Raw genomic sequence first — 14,502 nt, 5'->3', positions numbered from 1 at the left:
AAAGGAGTTATATCACCTCCACCTAATTTTCTGAGTAATTCAATCATATTTTATAATCACCATCCACTTTTGACTTTAATATAACTCTGAACCCACCCTGCATATCCACAAACATTTCCAACTTGCTTTTCAATTAATCAGTAACTCCAAAGTAAGGCGCGACCAATGATGCACGGCACACAGCAAGCTAATCGAGGCTATTCACTGGAATTTCCGAACACCTGCAAAGTCCAAAATCCAGTAAGTAAGTAAGCAAGTAAGCACCATCAACAGAATAATTAGCAAGTTGCTCATTGATTCAACTTACTACAGTCAGTGTGAAACAACTTATCTTAAACACAGACCAGAGAAACCATAAATGGGATGGGAATACAATTACAAATAACATTTCCATTCGTTCGTAACATACATAGCAAAATAATAATAATAATAATAATAAGCATAATTACACATAGATTCAAAATTAATACAAAACTAAATACAAAAAAAAACAAATTGCAATGCGTTTCGGAGGACCGCCGCCGAACCCCTGAGACTGGCTCACTGAACCACTGGTGTTCGGTCGAACCAAGGTTAAGAACCACGGCTCTAGAATTTTTTTTATTTGGGCTGCTCGTGTAGCCATTCGTGCACCGCCTCTTGGACCTCTTTGTCGGATCGGAAAGTGGCTCCACCAAGCGCCTCTTTGAGTGGCCCAAAGATGTGGTAATCCGAAAGGGCGAAGTCTGGTGAGTAGGGTGGATGAGGAAGACACTCAAAATGCAGGGCCTCGATTGTGGCAGCTGTAGTGTGGGCAGTATGGGGCCGAGCATTGTCATGCTGCAGCAAAACACCTGAAGTGAGTAGTCCATGACGTTTTGATCTGATTGCTGGTTTCAGATGATTTTTAATGAGGTCGCAGTATGATGCACTGGTGACTGTGGTCCCTCTGGGCATGTAATGCTCTACAAGTGGGCCTCGGCTATCCCAGAAGAGCATCAGCATCACTTTTCCAGCGGACGGCTGTGTGTGGAATTTTTTGGGCTTTGGTGATGTTGAATGGCGCCACTCTTTGCTTGCCCGCTTCGTTTCTGGCTGAAAGTAGTGGACCCAGCTTTCATCCACAGTCACTATGCGCTGTAAGAAAGCGTTGCTTTCTGTTTCATAACATCGCAGAAGTTCTTCACATGCGTCCACTCGCCGTTGTTTCAGTTTGGGTGTGAGTTGTCTCGGCACCCACCTTGCAGACACTTTGTGGAACCCCAGCACATTGTGAATGATATAGTGTGCTGAACCATGGCTAATGTTCAATTAGGAGACCACTTCATCCAGCGTAATGCGACGGTTTTCCCTTATCACGTGCTCAACTCATGCAGCCATTCCTGGTGTGCCGGCTGTGTGAGGCCGGCCCGAGTGATCAGCGTCTGCCACACTAGACACTCCACTTTTAAACTTCCTGCCCCAGTCGTACACCTGCTGCAGCGATAAACACGCGTCACCAGATTGCATCTTCATTCTGCAATGGATTTCCCTGGGATTCACACCCTCACTTCCTAAGAAACGGATGACAGAACATTACTCCTCCCTGGAGCATGCTTCTGAGGGAGCCGCCATCTTGGAACTGCTCTACTGACGTCATACTCTCAATGTTGTCAGATCTAAAACAGGCAAAACATGACTCTTACCCATATATATATACACAAAGAATTAAGTTAAGCACCCCCCCCCCGTTTTTTTACAACCTCGCACATTACAAGTTTGTTGTCGTCAAAACAGTGTAATATACCCATGATATTGCTATATTTTCTGGAGAAGTGATATTATGGTCACATAAAAACATAACAACCATGCCGTTTTCAATATTTTATTCTGAATAATTTAAGGTGAAATTTTTTGGGAATTTTAGGCATATTTTCACCTCAATTTAAGTATGGAGCTATAGGTCCATCACGGACAGTGTGGATGACGTTTATGTTTTCTAACATACAGTCATTGTTCTGAGAAGACCTCTAGCGATCTTTGCGTCAATAACGTGTGTAGGACCCACGTGATCGGATCACTGACTCAACCCTACGTCTCATAGACCCTGTAAGCCGTCGTATGCGTTGCTGTGGCAGGTTGTTCCATTCCCGATGTAATGCACGTTCCAATTCATCCAGATTGGCTATTGGAGGGACCATCTTCGCAATTTGTCATCCCAACATGTCCCAAACGTGCTCGAGGGGGTTCAACCTGCCACAGCAACGCATACGACGGCTTACAGGGTCTATGAGACGTAGGGTTGAGTCAGTGATCCGATCACGTGGGTCCTACACACGTTATTGACGCAAAGATCGCTAGAGGTCTTCTCAGAACAATGACTGTACGTTAGAAAACATAAACGTCATCCACACTGTCCGTGATGGACCTATAGCTCCATACTTAAATTGAGGTGAAAATATGCCTAAAATTCCCTAAAAATTTCACCTTACATTATTCAGAATAAAATATTGAAAACGGCATGATTGTTATGTTTTTATGTGACCATAATATCACTTCTCCAGAAAATATAGCAATATCATGGGTATATTACACTGTTTTGACGACAACAAACTTGTAATGTGCGAGGTTGTAAAAAAACGGGGGGGGTGCTTAACTTAATTCTTTGTGTATATATATCATATGTCGTCCACAACTATGCACATTAATTTCTCAAATTTATATCGCTATTTTGAGGTTACTTATTGACTGGCCCTCGTATGTTTTTATTTGTGCATTTATCAGCATTTTGTTAATTTTTCCTTCATTGCTTGTATTTCTGAATATCAACATTTATTCAATGGCCGTCTTTTGCTCTTTTATAAACCTGTATTACGGTTTAACACGTTGGCTGCCAACTTTTATAGAATACACCACTCACATTTGCAAGCCAAATATGCATATACCTATAAGTACTGCACTTTATTTTAAAATTCTACCTTTCTATGAGCAAATATGTTCATTTTTTTATCCATTGTTGTTAAACCCCGCATTGTGAGAAACCTCAGCGGGCAGTGGGACAAGATTCTAAATTCTGTATGCCAGTTACGAGCTATCTGGAGGACTGTTTTTCTCACTGAATCGTTTTGATTTTACATCATTAGGGAGTACCACATGTTTGTATGCGTTCACCGACGAAGTTGCCGGAGGCATTATGTTATCGGGTTGTCCGTCCGTCCATGATAGGTTTTTGTTCCTGCGACAACTTGAGAACGGCTAAAGGGATCGAAGTCAAACTTGGTACGGGTATTGTAATGATTTAAAGATGAACTGATTAGAATGTGGAGCATCGAGGTCAAAGGTCACAGGTTAGGTTATGTTATGTTATGTTATGTAAAGTAAAAAAAATCCTGTTACCACAATAACTTGTGGACCAGTGATGGGATTTTGACCAACTTTGGTACAAGTATGTATTATGATGCAAAGATGAACCGATTAGATTTCGGAATCAGAGGTCAGAGGTTATGTCAGGTAAAAATGTGCTTCTTGAGAACAGCTGAAGCGATTTCAATCAAACTTGGTTTATGTGTGCACTGTGCATTTAATGATGTAATAATGTGGGTGGAGGCATATCGGTCTATGTCACGATGTCAAAGATTGTCATTCTAGTTTCTTTTTTGCTACTTGTCATGACTCTTCAAAATGGACGTATGAATGCAGATGGAGTGGCAAAACTCCTCATGGAGACTGATAATGATTATAATGATTATTACATAGATATATGTTCACCGAACTGCCAGAAGATCATTTGTTACATTATCTGGCAAGGCAGCATGTTCTGTTTACAATATAACAGCATAATCTTTTCTACGAGAACACTCATGGTGGCAGAATGTGGTACACCCAGCACTACGAGTATACTCACAGTGGGCAGTCAATGTGTTGACCCTTGCTCAACCAAACTACTGTATTTAATTGTTTGCTTTAATGCTTAGCTCATCATCAATGGAATAAGGAAGTCATATTGTTCCATGTGCTCCTGTTGTTTGTACGGTAAAGTTGGGAATACTTTGTCCAACTTTATCCAATGTGATATACGAAATGTATGCTGATGTCTTGTGGAAGGAACCAATATGGCCAATGTTAGCCTTCCCACAAATCGTGTATTATGGAAAAATATGATGGCCTATCTATATGTGTCATCATAACAACTGTGCTTTTGACCATTGGGTAAATGCCATTTTAGAATTCCATTTGCCATTAGGTGGAACTTACTTATACGAGAGTTCATGAGGGTGGGGGGGGGGGGGGAGCGGGGGAAGGAGGGGGCAGAGAAGTCTATGTCAAGTCTACCGATGTTTGCAAGCTGTGTTCTATGGAACAGGTTTTACTCAACCTAAAGTTACATGATCTGTACTCTTTTCTTTTTTTGTATACAGTGCTGAGGCCCATGGAAGAGCAAGGTAATGGATCAGGTGTAACAGAATGAAAAGAACAATGGAAAGAGAGGGCGGGTGGAACACACAAACAGCAGGGGTGAGGGACAAAATAGGGGGAGACTTGGAGAAATAAGGGATGTGAGGAAAAATGAGAGCAAGGTGAGGACACAGGTGTACAAGATGGAGACGACAATAAACTGTCAATCACAGAAATGGAAGGAAAAATTGGAAACCCACAAATAGGTCGGCTTAGGGAGGATTAATGAGGGTAGAAAAGATCATGGTTCTAAATGAGGGAGGACCTCATTGGGAGGTGGTGAACCCTCATAAATGAGGGAGGTGGTGAACAGTTGTCTGAGGAAGTCGGTTCCACAAGTGGGGGAAAAAAGAGGAACAAATTGGTAGAGGCGAGCAGTGATTCTAGATTTTGGGAGTTTTGCCACACGAGGGTAGCTGATGGACAACACGTGCCTACAGAAACATTGGGGTGGAGGGGGTGGGAGGAGGGCAATCGTGGAAAGGGCAAAGGGTGCAAGACCAGAAAGAAGGTGGTGGAAGACAGAAAGACGATCTCTACAGCATGTAGACCAATGAATGCCACATCAACGTGAAATATTCAAGAAGACCTTTGTAAAGTTATCACTTGTGAATAGGTCGTGGTATCCCATGTTTTGTACATACTACAAAGTTGAAACACGGTGGTTGAATTTGGATCTGGATATCGTGTTCGTTTTCAGAATGTCCTGTGTTTGACATCAACATGTCTTGTTCTGGGTGTCTTGGTCTTGGATACTAACACTATTGTTTGATCAAAGTACTTGCATCCTTATTTGCTCTTTTTCTTTTGGGGGCCAACAGACACCATGGTATGCACCAGTTGCTGTGCGAGTTTGGACCACATAGTCACGTATCTCTTCCGGCAACTCTCCCGAAACGGGAAAAAACGCCCACCCTCATCAGTTCCACGTGAGAACGACCGGCTGCTTCACATATTGCAACAGCGACCAGACATTCTGCAGCAGGTCAGGAAGATTTATGCTGTTTGTATGACACCCCTTGAATGGATATTCTTGATTTGCTCATCAGTTTAAGGCAGTCCATATAAACTCATTGCCAGTCGTGTGTCTTAGCTGTGATTGCACTAGACGTAACCAATTCCTCACTTCAGGTCTGTTTATATTTACATTATGCTTGAACAGTCAATTGTTCCTTTATACATGCTTTAAACCTCACGAGTGGCAAACCCGGCATGTACCATGGGCAGCTCACAAGACCTAGACCACATCAAGCAAGACTTTTAGGTTAGGGTCTTTCGGCGTCACGCTAAATGGCAGCAGTTCGTTTAAGTAAGAATGTGAAGTGAAATGGAGACAAGAATACAAAAAACTCGAATCAAAAGCAACGGATCAACTCCAACCCAAGCAAGCATGATTTTGATGAATGACACTTTCGACTCCACATGGGAACTTTTCCTCCGGGTACGTGTAACATCAGTCCTCGGGCAGAGTACTTGTTCTGGGCAGCCTCATCATTGTGCTTGGCCTGGTTCCGCCTGCCCAATATGGAGCAACCGAAACACCTTCATTTTCCACATCCGTTTGCAACTGGGCATGCAGATATGTTTGAACAGCTCAAGACATATTAGTTGTAGTTCTATTGGGCAAGTTTCTCAATTGCCACAGTTTGGCTGTCATTATTGAAGAAGAATGAATGCATTTTGTGGGCGATCTTGATGAATATTTGTCTTAGCCAGGATGGTGTTTTCATGTTGTTTGCCCATCCCCTACCCCTCTTTTTAGTATGGAGTGTAAATGAAATGCACAGAGAAACCTGGGGCTGGCAAGAAACCTAAAAGGTATACAGACTCACCTCTAAGTTGTCTGTCCTGGGTTTGAATCTCGGCCCAGCTATAAACTGTCAACACGGTGCTCCGCAGGCAGGGTGATTCATCAATATGTGCTGGCCCTCGGATGGACGTTAAACTGGGTGTCCCCATTGGTGGACGTTAAAGCATTAGTGGGTGGACATTAAAGATCCCACGATGTCCTTTGCAAAGAGTGGGCGACCTATCTCCTGCGTCCTGGCTACATTTCAAATTCCTGCCCTAAACTACAGGGGGCACTGCATCAACGGTGCAGCCATGCACCATGCCCCCAACCCCCTCCTCAGCAAAAACGATGCAACCAGCAGCCGTGTACTACATAAGAATGGAAAGAAATAGACAAATCTTATAATTGGCAATCCCATATGAAATGGCAAATGCATAAGATTCGAAAATGATAAAAATAATAATAAAAACAACTAGACGGGCCACTGACGACAGGTCGCTTTATAACTGCGGGCAGTTATGACCGGGATCCAATCTTCCCCTCTTTGATACAGCCCCACTTTCATCAGACACGTGACCCATGACATCCTCTTTATAAAACTGAATTCAGAATTGGATTTTAAATTTTTTTTTTAAATACGTGAGTGGTCCTCGGCATCTTTTGGGCCTTTGGAGTCCTCGGAGTCTTGTGAATCCTTGGGGTCTTGTGAATCCTCAGGGTCTTGTGAATCCTCAGGGTCTTGTGAATCCTCGGGGTCTTGTGAATCCTCGGGGTCTTTTGAGTCCTCGGGGTCTTTTGGGTTTTCTGGGTCTTTCTGGTCTTCAAAGTCCTTGGGGTATTTTGATCCTCGGGGTCTTTTGATCCTCGGGGTCTTTTGATCCTCAGTTTCTTATGTGTCCTCAGGGGTCTTTTGGGTCCTCAGGGCCATTTGGGTCCTCTGGGTCTTCGGGGTATGTTGGGTCTTTGGAGTCATTGGGGTATTTTGGGTCCTCGGGGTAATTTGGGTCCTCTGGGTCTTTTGGGTCATCATGGTCTTTTGAGAAGGTAAATGGTGGAGAAGGTAAATGAGAAAATGACATGGGAATAAATGGCTCCATTTGTTGCATTGAACTCTCAAGTGTACTGCATTATTTTACTAATTATATTAATAATAATAATAATAATTCATTTATTTTGTATAGCGCTTTTCATGAAGCCCAAAGGTGCTTTGACAGAGTGCAAAACATAATGCATAACAAAACATGAAAACAACAATTGCAAAAAGAGAAGAATCAATAGGGAAATATTTAAAGCAAAAGGAGGGAGAAGGAGAAGTGATAGTCAGGGGTTAAATGCTGTGGGTTGAATTGCAATTGCAATTGACCGCTCCCGTTGTTTGTGGCCGTGGCCTTGTTTGCCGGTGGCCTTGTGGCCTTGTTTGCCGCTGTGGTCTTGATTAGCGGCTGCAGTCGTTTGCCGCTGCGTTTGCCGCTGCGTTTGCCGCTTTGCCTCCTCGACCTTGGCCTCGTACTCGTCCCTTCGCTCCTGCCTGGCATGGCTCTGAAGTACTCCGCCGCAAGGCTTCTTCTGCTCAATACCCGCTCCACCCCATCATGCATCTCTGCCATCAAATCAAATGGACTCCTCCGACGACCCAGGTACATTCACCGTGGCTCCGGTCGCAAGTTTGTTTATTTGCAATCAGGTCACTCCATCCCCGTCCTCTGGTCGGCTCAGCGCACTCTCACTCTTCGTCCCAGCGCACCTGGTCACAGCAACCCACACGATCGCACCTCTTGCCTACGAACCCTGGCTAAATCACCTGAATTCATCCCTGCTGTTCAAAACAACATCAAGCTCACCCTGTTCAACACCCGGTCCCTCAACAATAAATGCCTCATCCTGAACGAATACATCCTGGATAACAAACTGGACTTTCTCTGTCTCACCGAAACCTGGCAACAACCTCTGGACTACTACACACTCAACCTCACCACACCCAATGGATATTCCTACGTCAATAAACCACGCTCGGAGGGCCGAGGTGGTGGAATTGCCGTTATCCACCGTCAAGACATCAAGACCAACCTCATCTCCATCTCATCTGCTCCATCATTTGAACACCTGGCTTTAAAACTCTCTGGTCACACGCAGTCAGTCATGGCTGTCGTCTACCGCCCTCCCAAACCACACCCATCATTCCTGTCTGACTTCTCCTACTTTCTGACCCAGCTATGTTCCCTCTCCCCCTCAATCCTCCTCCTTGGTGATTTCAATATCCACATGGACTCCACTGACTCCACAATAACCACTGACTTCACTGATTTACTCACCTGCTTTAACCTCACTCAACATGTCGACTTTCCTACCCATATCCGTGGTCACATTTTGGACCTTGTCTGCTCCACTGGATTAAATTTGCACCATCTCTATGGCTCCGACCTCACCCTCTCTGACCACTTAGCCATCACTCTGACCATCAACATCCCCGCCCCAACACCAAGGCATTATCGCACAATCAACTTCCGTAAGCTAAACGCTCTTTCACCTACCTCATTCTCATCCACCCTCTCTGAAAAAATGTCCACTTCTCCCTTCATTGACCTCCACACCCCTTCCGACCTCACTGACTACTACAACCACACTCTCTCCTCCTGCCTTGACCAGCTTGCGCCTGTAAAAACCAAAACAGTTTCTTTCACCCATTCTGCTCCCTGGTTTACCCCTGAACTCCACCTGATGAAAACTCGTGCTCGCCAACTTGAAAGACTCCGCAATAAAACGGGTCTCACAGTTCACTCCCAAGCCTACAAGGACCACATACAACACTACAAAGATGCCCTCTCCCGCGCCCGCTCTGCCTACTACTCTCAAATTATCCACTCTGGCTCCGGAAACCCAAAAGCACTCTTCTCGACAATAAACAAACTCCTCCGCCCCCTGAACACCACCACCCAGTCATTCACAGTAGACAACTGCATCTCCTTCCTCTCTTTCTTCCAACGCAAAATTGACAACATCTACAACAGCTTGACCACCGCCGCACCCGCTCCCCCTCCAACCACCTGCCCCCCCTTGTCCTGCCATCCCCTGTCTCGGTTCTCCCCAATCTCTCCTACTGACCTCTCTGAACTCCTCATAGGAATGAAAACTGCCACCTGCACTCTTGACCCCATCCCCTCCAGCTTTGTCAAAGCCTCCCTCCCTGCTCTCTCTCCACTTATCATTGCAACAATAAACTCCTCCCTGTCTACAGGCATCGTCCCACCTTCCCTCAAAATTGCTGCTGTTACCCCCATTCTAAAAAAACCTGGTCTAAACCCTGACACCCTAAACAACTTCAGACCCATCTCCAACCTACCCTTTCTGTCAAAAGTTTTGGAACGCGCTGTAGCCACTCAACTCAAACATCATCTCTCTGCCAATAACTTGTATGAAACATTCCAATCCGGATTCCGCTCCAACCACAGTACTGAAACTGCTCTCCTCAAAATCACCAACGACCTTCTCCTCTCCTCTGACGCTGGCAACCTCAACATTCTCGTCCTCCTCGACCTCAGCGCTGCCTTTGACACCATCGATCACACTATCCTCCTCACCCGACTTGAATCCACCTTTAACGTCACCGGCACTGCCCTCTCTTGGATTAAATCATACCTCTCTGACAGATGCCAGTTCATCTCCATCAATAACTGCAAATCCCCCACTGCTCCCCTCCCCCAAGGTGTCCCCCAAGGTTCAGTTCTTGGCCCCCTCCTCTTCATCCTTTACCTGTCCCCGCTCGGTCACTTAATCCGCCGTCATGGTCTCCAATTCCACTGCTTCGCCGATGACATCCAGCTTTTCATCTCCACCAAGTCCGTCTCCACCGACACCCACTCTATCCTGACAAACTGCATCACTGAAATAAAATCCTGGCTTCAAATCAACTTCCTCAAGCTTAACTGTGATAAATCTGAAATAATCATCATTGGCCCAAAAACGCTCACAAAATCCACCCATAACTTTGCCCTCAACATCGACGGTATCCCAGTATCCACCTCCCCTCACATCCGGAATCTTGGCGTCATCTTTGACCAAACCCTTTCCTTCGACAAATACACTAAACAGATCACAAAGTCAGCCTTCTTTCACCTGAAAAACATTGCCCGTCTCCGCTCATCCCTCTCCTCCACGGCTGCAGAAACCCTCATCCACGCCTTCATCACCTCCCGTCTGGACTACTGCAATAGCCTCCTCTATGGTTCACCCTCAAAAATCACCAATAAACTCCAATACATTCAGAACTCCGCTGCCCGTCTACTCACTCATTCCCGGACCCGTGACCACATCACCCCCGTCCTTTACAAGCTTCACTGGCTCCCCATCCCCCAGAGAATCCAGTACAAAATCCTCCTCTTGACATACAAAGCCCTCCATAACCTGGCCCCATCCTACCTGGCTGACCTCCTCTCCAGACACACTCCCACCCGCAACCTCCGCTCTGCTGGTACCAACCTCCTGACCCCCTCCATCCGGACCAAATTCAGATCCTGGGGGGACAGGGCCTTCTCCATCGCTGCTCCCACCCTCTGGAACTCACTACCTCACACCATCAGAGACTCCTCCTCACTCACCACATTCAAAACATCACTAAAGACCCACCTGTTCAACGCTGCATTCAACATTCAACCCACAGCATTTAACCCCTGACTATCTCTTCTCCTTCTCCCTCCTTTTGCTTTAAATATTTCCCTATTGATTCTTGTCTTGTCTTTTTGATTCTTGTCTTATATATATGCCGTATATCGCTGCTGTTTGTTTTCTTGATTCTTGTCTTTTTGCAATTGTTGTTTTCATGTATTGTTATGCATTATGTTTTCCACTCTGTCAAAGCGCCTTTGGGCTTCTGGAAAAGCGCTATACAAAATAAATGAATTATTATTATTATTATTATTATTATTGAATGTTGAATGCAGTGCTGAACAGGTGGGTCTTGAGTGATGTTTTGAATGTGGTGAGTGAGGAGGAGTCTCTGATGGTGTGAGGTAGTGAGTTCCAGAGGGTGGGAGCAGCGATGGAGAAGGCCCTGTCCCCCCAGGATCTGAATTTGGTCCGGATGGGGGGGGGTCAGGAGGTTGGTACCAGCAGAGCGGAGGTTGCGGGTGGGAGTGTGTCTGGAGAGGAGGTCAGCCAGGTAGGATGGGGCCAGGTTATGGAGGGCTTTGTAGGTCAAGAGGAGGATTTTGTACTGGATTCTCTGGGAGATGGGGAGCCAGTGAAGCTTGTAAAGGACGGGGGTGATGTGGTCACGGGTCCGGGAATGGGTGAGTAGACGGGCAGCAGAGTTCTGAATGTATTGGAGTTTATTGGTGATTGTTGAGGGTGAACCATAGAGGAGGCTATTGCAGTAGTCCAGACGGGAGGTGATGAAGGCGTGGATGAGGGTTTCTGCAGCCGTGGAGGAGAGGGATGAGCGGAGACGGGCGATGTTTTTCAGGTGAAAGAAGGCTGACTTTGTGATCTATTTAGTGTATTTGTCGAAGGAGTGTGTTTGGTCAAAGCTGACGCCAAGATTCCGGATGAGAGGGGAGGTGGATACTGGGATACCGTCGATGTTGAGGGCAAAGTTATGGGTGGATTTTGTGAGCGTTTTTGGGCCAATGATGATTATTTCAGATTTATCACAGTTAAGTTTGAGGAAGTTGATTTGAAGCCAGGATTTTATTTCAGAGATGCAGTTTGTCAGGATAGAGTGGGTGTCGGTGGAGACGGACTTGGTGGAGATGAAAAGCTGGATGTCATCGGCGAAGCAGTGGAATTGGAGACCATGACGGCGGATTAAGTGACCGAGGGGGGACAGGTAAAGGATGAAGAGGAGGGGGCCAAGAACTGAACCTTGGGGGACACCTTGGGGGAGGGGAGCAGTGGGGGATTTGCAGTTATTGATGGAGATGAACTGGCGTCTGTCAGAGAGGTATGATTTAATCCAAGAGAGGGCAGTGCCGGTAACGTTAAAGGTGGATTCAAGTCGGGTGAGGAGGATGGTGTGATCGATGGTGTCAAAGGCAGCGCTGAGGTCGAGGAGGACGAGAATGTTGAGGTTGCCAGCGTCAGAGGAGAGGAGAAGGTCGTTGGTGATTTTGAGGAGAGCAGTTTCAGTACTGTGGTTGGAGCGGAATCCGGATTGGAATGTTTCATACAGGTTATTGGCAGAGAGGTGATGTTTGAGTTGAGTGGCTACAGCGCATTCCAAAACCTTCGACAGAAAGGGTAGGTTGGAGATGGGTCTGAAGTTGTTTAGGGTGTCAGGGTTTAGACCAGGTTTTTTTAGAATGGGGGTAACAGCAGCAATTTTGAGGGATGGTGGGACGATGCCTGTAGACAGGGAGGAGTTTATTGTTGCAATGATAAGTGGAGAGAGAGCAGGGAGGGAGGCCTTGACAAAGCTGGAGGGGATGGGGTCAAGAGTGCAGGTGGCAGTTTTCATTCCTATGAGGAGTTCAGAGAGGTCAGTAGGGGAGACCGGGGAGAATTGAGACAGGGGAAGGCAGGATAAGGGGGGGCAGGTGGTTGGAGGGGGAGCGGGTGCGGCGGTGGTCAAGCTGTTGTAGATGTTGTCAATTTTGCGTTGGAAGAAAGAAAGGAAGGAGATGCAGTTGTCTACTGTGAATGACTGGGTGGTGGTGTCCAGGGGGCGGAGGAGTTTGTTTATTGTCGAGAAGAGTGCTTTTGGGTTTCTGGAGCCAGAGTGGATCATTTGAGAGTAGTAGGCGGAGCGGGCGTGGGAGAGGGCATCTTTGTAGTGTTGTAGGTGGTCCTTGTAGGCTTGGGAGTGAACTGTGAGACCTGTTTTATTGCGGAGTCTTTCAAGTTGGCGAGCACGAGTTTTCATCAGGCGGAGTTCAGGGGTAAACCAGGGAGCAGAATGGGTGAAAGAAACTGTTTTGGTTTTTACAGGCGCAAGCTGGTCAAGGCAGGAGGAGAGAGTGTGGTTGTAGTAGTCAGTGAGGTCGGAAGGGGTGTGGAGGTCAATGAAGGGAGAAGTGGACATTTTTTCAGAGAGGGTGGATGAGAATGAGGTAGGTGAAAGAGCATTTAGCTTACGGAAGTTGATAGTGCGATAATGTCTTGGTGTTGGGGTGGGGATGTTGATGGTCATAGTGATGGCTAAGTGGTCAGAGAGGGTGAGGTCGGAGCCAGAGAGATGGTGCAAAATTAATCCAGTGGAGCAGACAAGGTCCAAAATGTGACCACGGATATGCGTAGGAAAGTTGACATGTTGAGTGAGGTTAAAGCAGGTGAGTAAATCAGTGAAGTCAGTGGTCATTGTGGAGTCAGTGGAGTCCATGTGGATATTGAAATCACCAAGGAGGAGGATTGAGGGGGAGAGGGAACATAGCTGGGTCAGAAAGTAGGAGAAGTCAGACAGGAATAATGGGTGTGGTTTGGGAGGGCGGTAGACGACAGCCATGACTGATTGCGGTTAGGCAAGTTTATTAAGTTTGTTAAGTTTATTAGGCAAGTTTCTCAATTGCCACAGGTTGGCTGTCACTATTGAAGATGAACGAATGTGTAAATGAATATGATTGCGCCCAGTGAGTGATGATCCAGTTTCGCAACGAGGGTGGTGCCTTTAATTTGCAGCGTCTGAAGGCCCAGTCCAGAATCACGGAAATGTTGCCCTGTGATCTACTTTTAGCCGATGACTGCGCACTCTTCAGTCAGAATCTCGAAAGATATGCATTTTATTGTCAACTCCATTGTGCAATCTGATCGTCATTACGGTCTTACGATTAGCCTCAAGAAGACCGAGGCTATGCAACAGCCGAGATCAAAAGTTGCGGACACCGTCCCGTCCATTACCATCGATGACACCCGACTCAAAGTGTAGATAAGTTCACCTACCTTGGAGGTGTCCTCTCTCAAAATGCAATGATTGGTGATGAAGTAACATCAAGATTCGGTAAGGCATGTGTTTCCCTTGGAAGATTGACACATCACCTTTGGCAATGAACGAGGCATTTGCCTGGACACCAAGATCCGTGTCTATCGTGCTGTTGTCTTATTGATACTCCTGTACGGATGCGAATCTGGGACACCCCATCGTCACCATATCAAACCTTGATCAATCCCATATGTGATGCCTTCGCAAGATTCTTTGCATCACCTGGTGAGACAGAATACATAATATCTCAATCCGAGACCGTTGGCGTATCCAAGGAATTGAGTATTTCCTGATGCAAGCCCAGCTTCGCTGATCCAGGACACCATACACGCATGGAAGGCCATAGAATCCCAAGAGCACTTTTCTATGGACAACTTAAATTTGGTAAACG

At 46.1% G+C, this 14,502-nt stretch overlaps 1 protein-coding gene across 3 annotated transcripts in view; it reads left to right on the top strand.

The window, feature by feature from the left end:
* Nucleotides 1-14,502, top strand: part of LOC137420927 (exportin-7) — a 319,100-nt gene that overhangs the window by 177,191 nt on the left and 127,407 nt on the right. For 2 of the 3 annotated variants that reach the window (XM_078772182.1, XM_068106440.2), the window contains exon 25: nucleotides 5,235-5,398. In XM_078772182.1, coding sequence (XP_078628308.1) covers nucleotides 5,235-5,398 — 164 coding nt within the window. Of the gene's footprint in view, nucleotides 1-5,234; nucleotides 5,399-6,175; nucleotides 6,232-14,502 lie in introns of all 3 variants that reach the window. The other variant, XM_078772184.1, reaches the window with a different exon arrangement.

Source organism: Myxine glutinosa, chromosome 2 (assembly GCF_964187855.1).
Source record: "Myxine glutinosa chromosome 2, kmMyxGlut1.1, whole genome shotgun sequence".
NCBI classification, from domain to species: Eukaryota; Metazoa; Chordata; class Myxini; order Myxiniformes; family Myxinidae; genus Myxine; species Myxine glutinosa.
Note: the sequence above shows the minus strand (reverse complement) of the source record. Positions and strands in the feature narration are given on the sequence as shown.